The sequence below is a fragment of the Fulmarus glacialis genome, unplaced genomic scaffold (assembly GCF_000690835.1).
Source record: "Fulmarus glacialis isolate BGI_N327 unplaced genomic scaffold, ASM69083v1 scaffold12039, whole genome shotgun sequence".
In the NCBI taxonomy this organism is placed as follows: Eukaryota; Metazoa; Chordata; class Aves; order Procellariiformes; family Procellariidae; genus Fulmarus; species Fulmarus glacialis.
Window position 1 is genome coordinate 1 of NW_009232684.1, and position 16,602 is coordinate 16,602.

At 43.2% G+C, this 16,602-nt stretch overlaps 1 protein-coding gene across 1 annotated transcript in view; it reads left to right on the plus strand.

The window, feature by feature from the left end:
• Positions 1-7,091: 7,091 nt before the first annotated feature.
• Positions 7,092-16,602, plus strand: part of IPO9 (importin 9) — a 33,260-nt gene continuing 23,749 nt past the window's right edge. Inside the window, exons 1-7 of the mRNA XM_009585018.1 lie at positions 7,092-7,143; positions 9,577-9,638; positions 10,284-10,370; positions 11,346-11,547; positions 11,997-12,085; positions 12,378-12,464; positions 14,156-14,275. Of these exons, the coding sequence (XP_009583313.1) occupies positions 7,092-7,143; positions 9,577-9,638; positions 10,284-10,370; positions 11,346-11,547; positions 11,997-12,085; positions 12,378-12,464; positions 14,156-14,275 (699 nt within the window). The remainder of the gene's footprint in view (positions 7,144-9,576; positions 9,639-10,283; positions 10,371-11,345; positions 11,548-11,996; positions 12,086-12,377; positions 12,465-14,155; positions 14,276-16,602) is intronic.

The following is a 16,602-nucleotide window of genomic DNA, read 5'->3' on the forward strand; positions in this document are numbered from 1 at the left end:
TCGTCAGCGGGGAAGGGGTAAATGGCCGTGGGGCAGTGTGGGGAATGGCCATGGCACGACGGGATGTTGTGCGAGAACTGAGTGGTGAAGGAGCTCTCTAAGCTCACTAGTGGTAGGACATGGAGGGGGGAGGACATGGGATGGCGAAGCAGCGGGCCTGTTGCTTTGGGCCCCTCTTTCCACCTGAGCTGAAGTCTCCAGGGTTGCTCACACGATGGTCATGGAGAACCTTCCCACTGCCTGTTTGTCTCCCGCTCCCAGAGTGATTCTCTCCACCTCTGGACATGCGTGCCCACGTCCTGCGAGTCGTCATCTGTGCGTGGTGTGTTTTAAAGGTTGAGTGTAGTCAGGACACAGCTGTACCCTCGTCTTGTGTGAAACTCCTACGATGGGGCTCCTGGCGCTCCAGCGTCTGTTGCGGAGAGCTGAGGACATGTGGGACACTGGAGCTGGATGGCAACCACCCTATGGCTTTGAAAAGACAGAGCTTAAAAGAGCGGGTGCCCCAAATTCAAACAGTGTCTCTAATTATTCCATTACTCATCTGGCCTTTTTATGGTGGCACTAAACTGGCTCACGCACTTGCTGTTTTTCCTGGGTGGAAGCTATGCTTAAAAACCTATTGATGGTAATGTTTTGTTTCACTTCAGCTTAAATTTTATAACCCATCCCAAAGAACTGGAATCTGTAGAAACCACTGGAAGATTTGCAGGTAGTCTGCCATTACGGGAGCTGGAGAGCATGGCACTGCAGCCCTTGGCCCTAAGTTGTGCCTGTGGCCTGGCAGCTTGATGGGCTGGTTGGAAGTTTATGGTAAAGAGAAGGAAGGTGTAAGGACGTGACTGGGTCAAGAACAGTGTTGTGATTATGTTACTCTGGGAATGAGATCGGGGTGATGAAAGGAAGGCAAATTGTTTGATAAAATGTTTCTTGTTATGCAGTCCCTTAACGTGTGCTTGTTACGCTCTCAGGTTAAGTCTTCCTTGATGCATTACCAGGAAATCTGTGTGTTGCCACCGCAGCTACTGGAGGTTTTAATGAGTGATTTGACAGCATTTGAAGTAGTACGAGTCTGGAAGTGCTGTGAGGTTCATTGACCCATAGAGCCTTTGCCTTGCAAAGCTACTACAGTCAGCGTGCTCTTCAGTGGCAACTTTTTTTTTTTTTCCCCCAAACAGTCCGATTCTTACCACAAGAGATTAAATCAAGTTTGTGTAATGGTTTGGATAACAGATTTCCAGAAAAGAATTATTTTTTGAGGGCTCTAGGTGACAGATGTCTGAAAGGTCCCTTTGAGAGCCCAGGAATGCAACAGAATTACATTTGGTGCATAATGTTGAGGTCAAGAGGAATGGAGTCATCTACGCCTCTATTTTTTCACTGTTTTACAAATATCCTAACGTCACCCAGTACTTCTCTGCAGTTGCAATCCCAGAGCTGCACAGGTCTATTGCAGGACCTGTACCCGTGACCTGGAGGAGGCTACAGAGTACCCTCTCATGCCGTTTGCAGGTGACACCAAACTGGAGGGGAGGCGGTTGATGTCCTTGAGGGCAGGGCTGCGCCCAGAGAGCCCTGCAGGAATGGGCCGAGGAACCTCCTGAAATTCAGCAAGGACAGATACCAAGTTTGCACCTGGGATAGGAGAACCCACCACAGGGATGCGGGGCAGGCACTGCCTGGCTGGGGAGCAGCTTTATGGCAAAGGGCTTGGAAATCCTGGTGGCCGGTGAGCTGGACAGGGCCAGCAGTGTGCCCTGGGGGCCACCTGCCTCCCGGGCTGTATGAACAGGATCAGAGGCAGTGATCAGCCCTATCTAGTCAGCACTTCTTAGACCACATCTAGAATACTTGTCTGGTTTTGCTCCCACCTCACCTCCCCCCATAAAAGAAAGACAGCGACAAACAGGAGTGAGTTCAGCAAAGGGCCATCAAGTCAGTTGGGGAACTGCAGCACTCGCCACATGAGGAGATGCTGGGGGAGAGGGGTTTTCCAGTATGGAGACAAGAGGGTTATGGGGGTGGATCTGACAGCCGCTTCTGGTAACTATGAGGAGGTTGTCAAGACACCGGGGGGGTGGGAGAAGATGAAGGAAAACAGGCAGAAACTGAAAGAAGAGGTTCAGACTGGGTATAAGGAGAAATTTTTTCACTGTGAGGACAGCCAAGCTTTGGAGCTGATTGCCCGGAGAAGCTGTGCCATTTCCATCCTTGAGTATCTCCAAGACCTGCCTAGAAAATGCTCTGAGCAACCTGATTTGATGCTGCTGATGCTGCTTTGATCACGGTGGTTGGACTGAAGACCTCCTGAGGTCTCTTCAGCTGAATTATTCTGCACTTCTGTGATTCCTCCTCTCTTGTCCTAGTCAAGCGGCATGGGAGGAATAAGCTATATTCTCCTTTCTATGCTGTCTTTGGTATGGAGAAACTTGCAAAAACCAAGAGAAGGAGCTAAAGGAATACAAGTGTTTGCCAACACCATATTATTGAGGTAAAAAAATGTAGATCGTGTGTGTCAGAAGCACTTTAAAGAAACAAAAAATGTAGTATCACTAAGGAGCATAAAGAACATGCTGAAAGTAAAAATGAGGCAGTAGAAAAGAGCACAAATATTGGCACTTTTACTGAAAAATAAATGAAGGTAGGCAAAAAAAATTGAGGAAAAACTTCTTAAAGACATAAAAAATTACGATGCTTTGAAATGTTGCAGGAGCAGAAGGCATTTCAGAGAGTGTGCATGGCCACCAGGTGACTGAAGTGTGCAAGATACCTTCAAGGAGTATAGGGCTACAGAAAAGCTGCATTCCTTGTGTTGGTGTTGACTTAACTTGCCACATTGAAGGGTCTCTACAGGAGACACACTGGAGAATCCACGTCAAGTTGAAGCATGAGTAGAAGCATTTTCACTTATCAGTTTACTTTAAACAGCAAGTGCTGCAGGGTGGATCACCAAGAGTTTTAAAGGGACTCAAACATTAAATTACCATGCTACGAATTGTGCTGTAAAACTTGCCACTTAAGGTCACTTAGGGACCAGATAAATGTAAGTTGGTAAACATGGGACAGCTTTGAGTAAGGGCTCTAAGGTGAGGAGTGGAGGGGTGAATGTTGAGGTTGTTTCAGGTGAGTCGGTGTGGCCTTTGCACTGCCTGCAATGGTTAAAATTGTGTCAAGAGTTGAAATGAGGAGAGCTGGGTACGTGAGATGGTTGTGGCCGAGTCGATATATGTTTAATAGAAGAGCTGTTTGAAGGAGTCCTGGGGCTGTCAAAAAGCTTTTAGAAAATTCCCTTACTGAAACTTTTTGAAGAAACTAAACTGCTGGGGACAGCTCTTGAATTAATAACTGATTAAAAGCTTGAAGGCAAGAGGTAGAAGTGACTGGTCATGTTTCACACGGCAGCGAGATAATCAAGAGTCCCATGTGAAGCTGGACTGCTCAGCACATCTGTAAATGATGTGGAAAAGAGTGAATAGTGGTGTGGTAAAGTTGCTGATAGTGCTGTGCTGTTCAGTGTGGCCGGAGTGAGAATTGGTGGCAAAAAATTACAGAATGATTTCACAAGAGTGAGTTGAGTGTGCAAACGGTAGGTGGAGGTCAGTGTTGGTCAGCAAAGTAATGCTTGGGGAGGAGGAGACAGCATAGGTGATACCTTAAAAAGTAACTGACGGTCCTAACTGTTGCCACTGGGAGAAGAGATCCCATTGTCAGTGTGGAGAGTTTCCTGAAAATGCCCATTCACTGCTCTGCCGTGCTCCGAAAGCCAAATGGACCGTTAAGGAGGGAACAGAGAACAAAGCGCGACATAAATTCCTCATGCTTCGGCAGTCGGAGTGCTGCATGCATTACTGGCTTGCTCTCTGGAGGGATAAAGCAGGGCACAGAGACATTCACAGAGGTGTGGAAAAACTTCTGTTCTCAGAAGGAGTGAATTCATTGGCTTTTCTGCCTGGGAGATGGAGATTCTAAAATAATAAGTGACAGAGAAGGTGAGTGAGGGGTGATTTTTTGTGACTTCTCATAAAGCTAACATGAGATGAAAATGAATCTGAAGCAGGTGGAAGGAAGTAGGTTGTTTCCCCCAGCATGCAAACTATGGAACTCATCACTGTTGGATATTAGAGGTAGAAATGGTTTAAAAATGATTTGACATTCCTGGAGATAAAAACTCATCAAGAACCATGAAACACACTGGTTGGATACACCACCTGCTGCAGGAGGTTCCCAATGCCAAGTTTTCTGAGGGGGTGCGCTGGGGGAAGCGTTGCTCTGCCCTCACCTCTTTTCTTAAGCTGCTTGCAGGTTGGGTTGTGTAATACGGCTAAGCCAATACAGCAGTTAGCTCTCCCCATATGTTGTGTGCTGCCCTGCGCTAGCGCCTGCTCTGCTCCATGCAGGGTTTAGCCAGCTTGGGATGGTTCAGTTTTCTGTGAGGATGCCGTCGAGCTCCCTGAAGCAGCTCGATAGCGGATCTGGCCAGTGCTTGTACAAGGGGATGGGTAGAAATGCAGTCAGAGGTCAGCCTCTGGAACAGGCTGAACTGTCCAAGAGGAGTCTCCTGTCTGACTCGATACAGCTGTTCTGGAGGAATACAGGACGTCACCTCTGGCGTAAGGACATGGTGGCAGTTTCTTTCTGCCATGTCACACTTCAGCAACTTCCAAACGCGTCCCCAGCGACTCAGTCTCTTCCCTGCATCTTCTGTCTGCTGAGAAAGTGGGGGAATAGGCACCATCTGTCAGCTTGTGGATGGGAGATGCATTATCGTTGGTTTCCGGAAAAGTGAAAGTTCACCTGGTGAACTTTGTTGTCTCTAGGTTTTACTGGAGCATAAATAAAGGCAATGCCTGAGACTGTTCAGGGGGGAAGGCAGGAGAAATGAGAGCTTCAGGTTGTGGAGCCGTGCTGCTGTGCATGTGTCTAACTTGGCTTGACTCTGCCATCGACTTGTTCCCAGTGAAGTGGGGGTAGTGTTTCCATTCCCCCTTTATCTGGTCCGTCCAGGTAACATCATACACCACCTCTGATGGTGTACGTGTGTGCGCTACAGCTGACGTCATATGACTTGAGGATAATTCCGTAATGTGTAAAAATAATCTCTTTCTCTAGGTCTTACTATATCAGAGAACACGTATGGGGGCCAAGCCATCTCCAGGAATGTCAGAGCAGGGACAGTGTCACTCTGAAGGAGGTGTATGGTGTATCTCAACCAGGAAGGATCATTCTTCGACCCTATTAAGAGGAGCAATGTCTGTAACGTTCCTTAAATTATGCTGATAAGGAGTTTTAATGCCAACTTCTTATGCAGTTGAAAAATACCTCTACCCGCTTGCCTGGTTAGATAACAAGTTTGATGTTTTATGGTGACGATATTAAGTCTCTGAGCTATTTGCTCTTGTGCTCTGGAAGTGTGGTGGTGATAGATGAATGGCTCCAGGCTGGAGAATTGCCTTTCTTTTGCCTGTCTACATTATGTGTTTCCATTTGCCCTTTTTGCAGGTGGAAAAGGCATTTATATGGCTGTCTTCAGCATGGCTTGTGTTGTGACATCTTGTGTATGAAAAGGCATCTTCAGCTCAGTCCTTTGCAAGGTTGTTTGTTGTCAGAAGCTGAGATATGCAGGTGGCTGTGAAGATGGTGCTGACCTTGGCAAATTGACTCATGTGACAATCTGGGCATGCTGACCCTCTTTACAGTTTCTTGTCCATCTTGTTTGAGACTAGTCTTGTGCAGGAGACAACCAATGCTTTGATTTGAACGTGATCTCGGGTTTGAATATTGGCTTTACGGGCCTTGTGAATGTTCTTTTAGTATCTTCTCTTCCAGAGTAGGTGGCTCAGCACGTTTAGTTTGATGCCTTGAAACTCCATTGATTCTCTGATGATATTTGCATGGTATGGTTTGCTGTCCCTTTTTATCAGAAGAACAGCTGTAGGTACAATGATAGCACAAAACTTGTAGCATCCCTTGTGCTTCACCAGTTCAGCATGTTTTTGCTTATGGTCAGCTCCTTCCCGACATAACTGTTTTGATGCATATGGTGTCGAGAGTAATTTCTGTGTGGCATTGGGTACCTCCTTGAATACACGATTTTATGTGTGGAAGGAGGGATTCTGGAAAATTTACAAACATGACCACAATATGTGGTTGTATGGGTGGTCCCTTGGCTGTAATTTGAGTTATAGTAGAGTGGATGATGGGCAGAAATGGGTGGAAATCCTGTGATTGGATAAATTGCACTGCATTTTTAACAGGACTTAACATTTTAACATTGAACTGAATTTTTAACAGGGAAATTGAAACAAGAAATGGCCCCGTTAGGACACGTGATATCTGACTTTCAGGAAGAAAGGGTATTCACAGCAGCAAATGCTGTGAAATGCTGCAGACATGTTCAGTGTAGTGAGAAGTTGTGAAGAAGGCATTTCAAGTGAGATACCTAAAGCCATCACGGATGCTGGAGAAGACTGGCCTTAATCTTTCTGTCCTTTGCTGAGAAATGAGGAAAATACAGTTGTAGTTTTCAGAGGTGTGCTGAAAAAAAGAGTGCTTTTGGAGTAGTCATTGAGCATCATGATGGGTGCTGAAGAAGTTCCTCAAAGAAGCACATTTGTAGTGTGTAAAAATTACGGCTAAGCATTAGGTACCTACTTGATATTTCTTCCTAGTCTGTCTGCAGATGCCCTCCCATGCTCTGCACTGGTCTGACCTCGTGGCTGACCCTGCTTTGAGCAGGAGGTTGGACAGGATGACCTCCTAAAGTCCCTTTCAACCTGGATTACTTTATGATGATGTTATTGAAAACCAACAGTCCTGTAGAAAACGTCTGTGCCTGTGTAGCTGAAGACTGCGATGCACAAGGGGTGGGCAGATGTTGTGTAAAGGGAACTCGATTTCTGGTGCTGCTGCGGTTGTGAGATCTGGTCTCTGCAAACTGAATGTTGTTTTAATTTGGAGTGTTGGCGGCCATGGGGCAGTGGATTCACCTGGGTTGGCTGCAGCAGCTACCACGGCCTCTCCTTCTGCCAGTGCCTGTCTCTGCCCCCAGCAGAGAAAACTAAAAGGGACTTGTAGCAGCTCCTGAACCAGCTATGTATGGACGTACTGAGCTGGACTCAGTCAGTGCTGGCCCACTTCAACAAGGTAGGATGTGAAGTGCAGTGAATCAGTAGAAAGTCCTGCCCATTTATTCCTCCCTGCTTGCTTAATCCTATTTTTTGGTTTGGTCTGGCTTAATTTCTCCAAAAAGTTGGGGGTGAAGAGGTAGTAGATTACGTAAACTGGTTGTGTGGTTGATGAAGCTTGGTTGTGAAGGAGAGTTGGATTTCACTAATATTGAGGTTAATAGAGAGGAGAAGCAAGCTGGGGGGACATGTGTGCCAGGCCCTTCATTAAAAGTTTCTAATCTTTTGGTTTTACAGACTTTATTTTGGGTAGAAGACTGGATGCTTCAGATATCTCAAATCTACAAAATATAAGTGGAGGAAGCACTTACAAAGAGATGCATTTGAACTGCAGACGCCCATGATAAAAATAGAATGTTTCCCCAACTGGGGAAAAAACAATAATAAACCAATTCTTTGAGAAGAGAGGAGCCAGTGAGCTCTACAACGATCAGTGTAATTTCAATCCCTGGAAAGATTCTTGGACCAGCTCATTAAAAGCTTGCCAGTGTCTATAACATAGTGGGATAAATAGATGCTACACAGCTAATGCAGTTTTGTATGATCTGTTCTCGATAAGTTCATCTAATTTTTGTTTGACGGGAGAGCTGGCTTATTGCTTAAACAAGCAAGCACTCGGTACGAATGGTCTGAGTTCAGTAGGGTTCCTGATATGAATTTGCCACAATGGTCATTTATCAGTTAAGAACATAAAAGTTTTGTAATATTTTAAGATGCACAGTTGGCTGAAAACCTGTGCATAGAGTTGTTATTGGTGGCTTATTGTGAAACCCAAGGGACTTTTAAGACAGAGCTGTTGGTCACTGCAGAAGTGAGTACACCTCTAGTTTACCAATGATGGCACTGCAATCTGCTTGGAGAGCAGAATTAAAAAGACGTTGGAAAATTGGAGAGATGGCCTGAAATAATTGAAACAAAATTCTGTAAATCAAATGCAGAGTACCATATGTAAAGGCAAAAATCAAGTGCATATATGCAACCAGATTTAAAGATTGCAAAATAGAGTCATAGTGAGTTGCAACTATGTGAAGCTGTTGCATTTATTCTGGCTTCTTAGTTCATTTATACCCTTTAAAAATGTGGCTGAAATGCAATGCCATACTGAAGTCTGGAATATTGCAGACAGCTAGAAGAATAATTACCGCTACAGTTAAGAGGAGTATTATGTTAAGTATGTCTCACAATGAGGCTCCCTGCTTTTGCAGCTAGGATAAGAGGGGTTTTTTTTTTCCTTTTTTTTTTAAATGCATGATCTATGAATAAAGGTTGAAGGAACTGGGCATATTCAGTGTAAGCATGGGAAAGTGAGAGGCAATTATCTCCCAACCCAGAAAAGCCTCTTACAAGTGAGGTGGATATTAGGAGAAACTCAAATAACCACATTTGTGAAGCACTCAAATATGCTGCTAAGGAAAGTTGCAGAACTCTTTTTCAGAAGAATTTTCAATACGTTTTTGTCAGGGATGCTGTAAGCACCCTGTTTATCCTGGCCGTGGGAGTCAGGTTGTGCTAGCGGGACCTCAGGGGCACGCCTTCTGCTCCACAGTTTCTAGAACGAAAACCTCACAAATGCATTTCTTAAGCAGACTAGCAAAATTAAATGAAGTATTTAGTAGAGTTATCAGCTACCCGGAACTTAAAGTTGCAATTTTAAGCAAATTTATTGAGGCATATGGATTTACCATACCAGAACAGCTGTTCTTCCTGGTTTTTATTTCCTGCGCTCAGTCATCAGCAGAATTGGTACAAGCGTTTTAATTTTGCCTTTGTTACAGAACTTGCTTGGCAACTAAAAGAAGCTCTTGATTTTTCTGGACAAATTTCTTACTGCAGAAGGTCCCGCAGCCTGGATGATTGTACAGGCAGTTTCTGGTGTCAGTGTGCTTGGGCAGGGTTTGCTCAGGAAGGTGCTTGGTGTGTTCTGATCTGTCTTAGGGTGTGTTTTGGGACAACTGAAGTGATGTTTCCAAATCGCTCTCTGGATGAACCTGGCTTGTCCAAAAAGGGACTGCTCGCTGTCAGTCTTCTGTCTTACCCCATCCTGGGTCTTATCCATGCATCCCTCATGTAGGGACTTGACTAATGATGTTACGTTGTAGATAAGATTTTTTTGAAAGTTGTAAATCATTTGCTTGTTATTAACCTGTGGTGCAAAATTTTTTGCCCACGAGAAAAAGAAATAAGATGCTGAGAAAAGAAATCAAGTTTGTGCACAGAGCACAAGGGAGAATTAATGCTCATGATTCATTTGAGTAGCTATGCTTTGGAATTGTCTTCTCCTTCCCACATATGAGTCATTCAATTGGTATGATGTCTTTCTCCAAAAATCTTGATGAGTTTTGCTGTGTGGGAATAAAAGTTATGATACCAACATATTTTTTTTTTCTTGCAGAATTTGGTGTTCATTTAGCAGAACTGACCGTAGATCCCCAGGGAGCTCTGGCCATCCGTCAGGTGAGTTTACCTGCAACTGTAGAAAGAATTTTGATGTTGGTTTCCTTGGTTTTTAAAATATTCTCTCACGTTTCCAGGTGAAAAATTGGAGGTAGCTTTCCATTACTGCTTCTCCATTTTCTTTTACATTTCTCTAGAGCCATTACCTTCTTTTTCAGCATTATTCAGGTGTTATAAACTTATCTTTTTTGAAAATAGTGCTTTTTGGACTTAATAAACCTGGTGCTGAGACAGTACTGTACTGGGAATGGGCACAGCTTATTAGGTGGATGGTAGGCATCAGCAAGCAGAAGTGTGACTTGTCTTTGCAGCAACTTTTTCTGTAGGTGTCTTCCTCCTTGAAAAGGAAGTTTAGGTTCTTATTTCTGTAGTTACCGTGTGGGCCATATCTTGTGCCTTTTTAGAAATAAAGCTGCTGCCTTGTGTCAGTGCTGTACAGGCCATCATTGCTCAATGAATGACCATCAGTTCATCTTTTTAATGTGGTAACTTTTTTTGTCTGTTTCACAAAGATTTTGCATTTTTGGCAAGCCCTGTCGCCCCTCTAAAAGCAGCATGATGGGATGGGAGACGGAGCAAACGGGTCAGGGGTGGTGCTGTGGTTGCAAGTTTTGTTACTGATTCTTGACCTCTCTTCTAATACAGCTAGCGTCTGTCATTTTGAAACAGTATGTGGAAACTCACTGGTGTTCTCAGTCAGAAAAGTTTAGACCTCCAGAGACCACAGAAAGGGTAAGATTTGGTTTCATGTTGTCTACTTTTAGACACTTTATCCATCAAGAATATTAATTTTGTAGACGGTTTAAAAAGTGTCAGTGCCCTTGTGTATTATGAGGACTAATGTCTTCAGTTAAGGTTTTCTGACGTTTTCCACTTTGAAAATCTGTTCTCAGTTGCCTAAAACAACACCAGACTTGAGAAGCTTGGGCTAATTTCTGTAGGAAAAGTTCAGCCATAATGTTTCTGCTGCTTTAAGAGCAAGACTAGAAGGAAGCTGCTTTATAAGTTTTACAAATACTGATTCTGGCAGTCCTTTTTCAGAGATTTGCTACATCTTGTGTTTTTCAGCTTGGGTCTTAAAGGCTGTTTTCCCATGACAAATTTCAGTTTAAAGGTCTGCTGGGTTTCATTAAAAATCTATTCAGTAGGAGTATCTAACAGCTAAAATGGCCAGAGGTTCCAGCCCTTTGCCACTTAGACTGTTGACTGGACCATCTTTCACATCTAGGGTATGATTCATCCCATCCAGAGATAGTTGCTTGAAATAGATCTTGTGAATTATGCCCCAGAAGTGCTGGCTTTTTTTTTTCCTGTCCCTTCAGGGTTGGGTGACTAGTTCTCGTTTACTAAAATCTTCCAAAGTAAGCAAACATAGTCCCTGACACCGGAGCTGGGATTTATCTCGGCTAACTCTGGATGTCTTCCATGTAGATATCTACATCCTATCTAATTGCAGCTGTGAGCTATTTATTGTATGCTTGGACGAGTGCTCTGTGTGGGTAGAGTGCTACGTTACAACACACCATGCAGTTTTCCATAAAAAAATTACGGGGTGTAGCGTGCAAGGTTTTGTTGTCTCATGAATGTTCATTTTGTAAAACCAATGTTAGAATCGATATCAGGATACAGTCATAGGTATAAAATTTTTTTTATTAAATTGTTTTATGACTGGGGATGTGTTTTGCTAAATAATGTTATTCCCTACAGGCAAAAGTTGCTATTAGGGAGCTCCTACCCAATGGGCTGAGAGAATCGATCAGCAAAGTGCGCTCGAGTGTTGCTTATGCAGTTTCAGCAATAGCCCATTGGGACTGGCCTGAAGCCTGGCCTGAGCTTTTCAATCTCTTGATGGAGATGCTGGTTAGTGGAGATGTGAATGCAGTGCATGGAGCCATGAGAGTGCTCACAGGTATGTGTATGCGAGAGCTTTGTCAAGGCTGATGTAGGAAGCGGTTTAGGCTTTTTCTTACCTTAGTATTCTACCACTTTCCCCTCCAAATTGAAGAAATTGGAATTTGCCGCTTCTCTTCTGCTGGGCATGATGCCTGTTGGTCACTGTTGAACTGCATGCTCAGTAGATGTCGTGAAAGCTGAGGAAGAAGGTTCTATGCTACGGGTTATAGCTCAGAAGGAACTTTGATTGCAACACCCTCTTTTCCAGATACCTGCAATTTTTAGTGTGATATTTTTCCTTTTGCCTTCAAGGATTGCCATGGGTAGGCCAGATGACACTGATCTAGTCAACTACAAATTATTGTGTTTCTAATATGTTGTTAGTGTTTCCCAAAGATTCTGTCGTTGCTGTTACCTACAAATTTGTTTTCTTCTAAGAACTTCCCTTCTTTTTCCATTTTTTAGAGTTTACGCGCGAAGTGACAGATACACAGATGCCACTTGTTGCTCCTGTTATTCTTCCAGAGATGTATAAAATTTTCACAATGGCAGAGGTATGATCTTCACTATTAAGTTGGTACTGAATGGCATTAGTGGGAATGTTTCTTGGAGCAGAGAAACTCCACATTTAATGGTTAAGTTGTACTGTAGTATGAGTTAAACTTAAAAAATTTTCTTGATGATGTGGTAGTTGATGGCAGCTAATGTTTCAACAGAAATGTTGAAGCCAATGGTAAATAAGACAATCAAGTTAAAGCCAAAAAAAAAAACCCCACAACAATTAAAAGAAAATTAAAGGAAATAAGTATCTTGTGTTTCTGATCTATTATTTAAACTTTCTTTTAGGTGTATGGTATTCGCACAAGGTCACGTGCAGTGGAGATATTTACCACGTGTGCCCATATGATCTGTAACATGGAGGAATTGGAAAAGGCAAGAGTTTAACTTACCCTACAACATACATTGAATTCAAATTGAGCGAGGTTCTAAATAATTGTTAATATGAAAATGAAATGTTGGAGAGTTATGTACTCTGTCAGCTGTACTTCTGGGGAAGAGGGTGTAATTTAATACATGTAAAGTGGCTAACTCCCTCCTTTACATGCATGCCGTGATACTGTGACTTCGTTTCCATAATTAAGTTTAACTTGTGACATACCAACAGATGTGCTTGTAACAGCTCAAAGAAAGGGGAGTCAGCATGGGGAGGAGATAGTGTATCATGCCTTTATTTGGAAATCCCTGTCATAGCGCCCAGTCTCCAGGTGAACTGTGTGTTCTGGCCCTTGGGCAAGGCATTGGTTACAAGTCCTGGAACTTCATCAGTTGCTTTAGCATGCACGGTAGCCTTTTGTTCCTAAAGGGGTGGTGGAAACCAAACCAAAGAAAATTTTAGAAGAATAGCTCTTAAGAAAAAAAAAACAACTGTGCAATTAAGCAGCTTTATACATGAGTCTCTTGTCTGGTTCTGAGCACATCTGCATTTTATATGGCCTTTGACAAGTGGGTTTCCCAGCACTCCCTTGACAATAATTGTTCTTTTTAACTTTTTCGGGGGCGAGAGTAGGAAAGGGTGACTCTCAATCTAGTGGCTGGTCGTTGCTGAGTGGCTATATCTGCTGTTTCCTCCCTGTTTGCAGAGGGAGCAATTCAGTGCAGACTTTTGGGAAATTCTGATAATTACACCATATCTCTAGTGCACTGACAAGGTTACTTATACAATAATACCATGCAGCTGGTACCAGTATCCAAAAGATAGTAATAGCTCCCCGCTGTCTTATTCTGGAGGAGGGCTGAAAGTGTCCTTTACATTGTAAACAAAACTATTTCTATTGGAATTTGACTTTAAAAGATTGCCTCTTTTTCTTTTTTTCCTATAAATTGCTAAGGTGGTATTTCATAGTTTATTTAAGCATACAACTTTGCTGTCTTAGCTGTGGAGTTATGAGGGATATGCTCAATAAAATTATTTTTGTCCAATATTACTTGCTCTGCCAAGCACTGCTTATGGAGTGCTTTGACATCTGGAAAAATATTTACTGCGTTTTCCTAGGAAGAATCATCATGGTAATCTTCAGGCCAGCTGTTGATACTCAGCTCACAAAGAGCTTTTTTGGTTTGGGGGAGGGTGCTCAGGAGGGAGATAAATGCTGTCCACAGGGTTCGGTGTAATTCCTGGTGTGTGATGTAGTCGCCCCAGGTTTCTTTTATAGCCTGGGGAGGGTCCAGGCGGTAGGGTGCGGGGATGATTCATCTAATCAAATGAAAGTGCCTCTTTAGGAGGACATGCGCCACTCCTGAGACTCTCCGGACTGGATTGTCTGGATCTCTATTTAGAGTCTGAAGCGATTAGCTTGGATGTAGGTATGTGTTTTGTAGCAGTCTGAGCTGTGTGATTTTGACGGGTGGGATTCAGCCGACCTTAGTTCCCAGCATGAGGAGAGAGCTGAAGTGATGTCTGAAACAAGTATTTCATGTGACTTTGCAGCGTTCTGCAGTTACCACGAGTCCCTCTTCGGTTTTGTGGCAGAAAAGTGCCATTTCCATTGCTTCTAGGGCTTTACTTGTCAGATGTGGGGGTTCTGTATCCAGTATTGACCTGTGCTTGCATTGATTGTAACCAGGGTGCGGCCAAAGTCCTGATTTTTCCTGTGGTGCAGCAGTTCACAGAGGCCTTTGTTCAGGCCCTGCAAATGCCTGATGGACCTACATCAGACAGCGGGTTTAAGATGGAGGTCTTAAAGGTAAGTCGCTTAAGACTGATTAAATAAAGAAAGAATTGAATACCAATACACTGTCAGACATGCTGGAAAACAGAGAAACTTGAGTGTATGTCACCTCTCCTAGTACTGCTCATGTTACGAATAGTGAAGTTTTTTGGCTCTGAGTGCCATACAACGTTGGAATAAATTGTTCTGCCTGTACTGAAGATACCTATGATGAGATCCTTAGGGATCTGTCCATAAAATGATCTGTCCTTGTAATTCGCTGATCTAAGAGATCTTGGATGCGTCTTGTTTGGTCACCATACTCAGTGGTTAAATATCTGTCTTTTGTAAAGATGCTGCAGAATTCTGCTGCAATGAAGTTTTAAAAGCTTACTACGTGCAGGTGTTTTTCTAGAACTTGCCTGCTCTTTAATACTAAATTATCTCTGCAAAAGGGAGATGGAAAGTCTTTGTATTCTCATGTTTCCCTGAGAAAGAAAATTGGATTGCAGAGCTCCATGTGTATGTAGCTCAGTGTGTGGCGACAAGAGTGGCAGTGTAGGTACGGAGATCCCTTCAACAGCTGGGAAAGCACTGGAGTTCTAGGGTGCGCTGCCTGCAACATGAGAGAGAAAAGAAAAGCTCAAAAACCAAAGCTGCAGAATCAAATCCGGATCCTTCATTTACTTGCACATGTGCTGCGATAAGCAAGACTTGGGTCATAGTGTACAGGTTTCTGAAGATGAAGGGCTGAGGCCCATTCAGCCACGTTCCCTGAAAAAAACAATAAGGAAGAGTTATTGAAGACAAGCATCAAAAGTTTTTCATAATGACCAGCTTTGCGCTGGAGCCATGAAAATAAAGGCTGGGAGGTGCAAGAGGGTGCTATCATATTAAACAAACTAGCAACTACTAAGTTCTGTGTTGTGGAACTTGTTTTCTTAGTCCTGTTAAAGGCAGCAGTACCCTGGTTATGGCGTCCTGTCACTTCACAGTAAGGGGTTGCAGGTATCGTACACTGGAAACAGCAGGAGCTTGTTTCTTGCCGTGCAGCATCAAATGGAAGGGAGTTTGGGGTAGGATGTTGGCAGGTTTTGTTGGGACAGTGTCTCTTGCAGTATTTTTTCTTTCCATTGGCTGTGCACTGGGATTCCTGGGACAGTAATAGAGGAAAGCTAACATGAAGGGGATACTCTGCAGGGTGTAATCTTGATTTGAACAGGCTGCGGCTCAAGAATGTCTGAATCCCTGATTCCAAATGCATACCTTTGGGTGTTTAATGAGTAGAAGTTTTCAGCCTACATGGAAAGCAGTTGTAATTGATAGTTTCGCTCTAACCATAGACCAGTTCTTCTGTTCTTGTTACATTCATAAATTTTGCAGCTTTAATAACTTTTTTGTTATTTACGTAGCAGTGCTTACTGGAATTGGATCTATTTGTACTTTTATGTCTGCACTGATATACAGCAGTAGTCTCTTGAAAGATGTGACAGGCTGGGAAGCTATTTGAGGAAATGTCATCATGTTCTTGCTCTGTTCCTTAATTGTGTGTGGGCATCTGCTTTTGGCCACATTCTAGGTGCAATACAAGAGAGGATTTTGGTTTGAATACACTATTGTATGTTGGGTGGTATTGATAGCAGCAGAAAATCAGTATGGATTTAAACAGTAAATTCAGGAGATCTTCTGCTCACAAGTGGTTTGTAGGAGGCTTTTTGTGAAGAGATGAGTATCCTGGCTCAGGGCAATTCATGATTTTGTCACTTAGGGTTTCTAAGCTGATGATACCAATTTTCTAAGGAAAAGGGATTCAGGTGAAAGACCCATAAATTGCCTTCCCTTCTAGAAAAGTGGTTTTTATAGTCATTGTAATGCAGAAGTAAGAGATCTCAAGGGATTAGTTAAGCCAGCTTTACAGTTGAGATCATTACAGGAACCCCTTGAAATGCTGAGGAAATGGAGGATGGAATTGAGACTTTTTTTATAGTACATTTTCAACCAGATGCAAACCCAATCCTATCTTTTTTTTCCTTAATGAAGTGCTGTGCAGCAAATGACAGGAAGATTTTTTTTTTTTTTTTTCTTTTCTTCCCTGTCTCTTGAGAGCTTTGTACTCCAAGGTTCGTGGAGTTCTCGGTGGAAATAAGAGGCAGCCCTGACCTAAAATGTCTTGCCTTCCATATAAGAACATCATGCAGGAGAGTGTCGAAAGCTTTAATGAGGAACACTGAAGTGTACACATCTGCCTCTTATCCTGTTTAAGAAAGTAAGTAGGTTGGATCACATCATGGTGAACCACTGATTGTTAATTTGTCCCAAATCTTTCCAAGTGTAGTCACAAGTTTAGAACAAATTATCAGCAG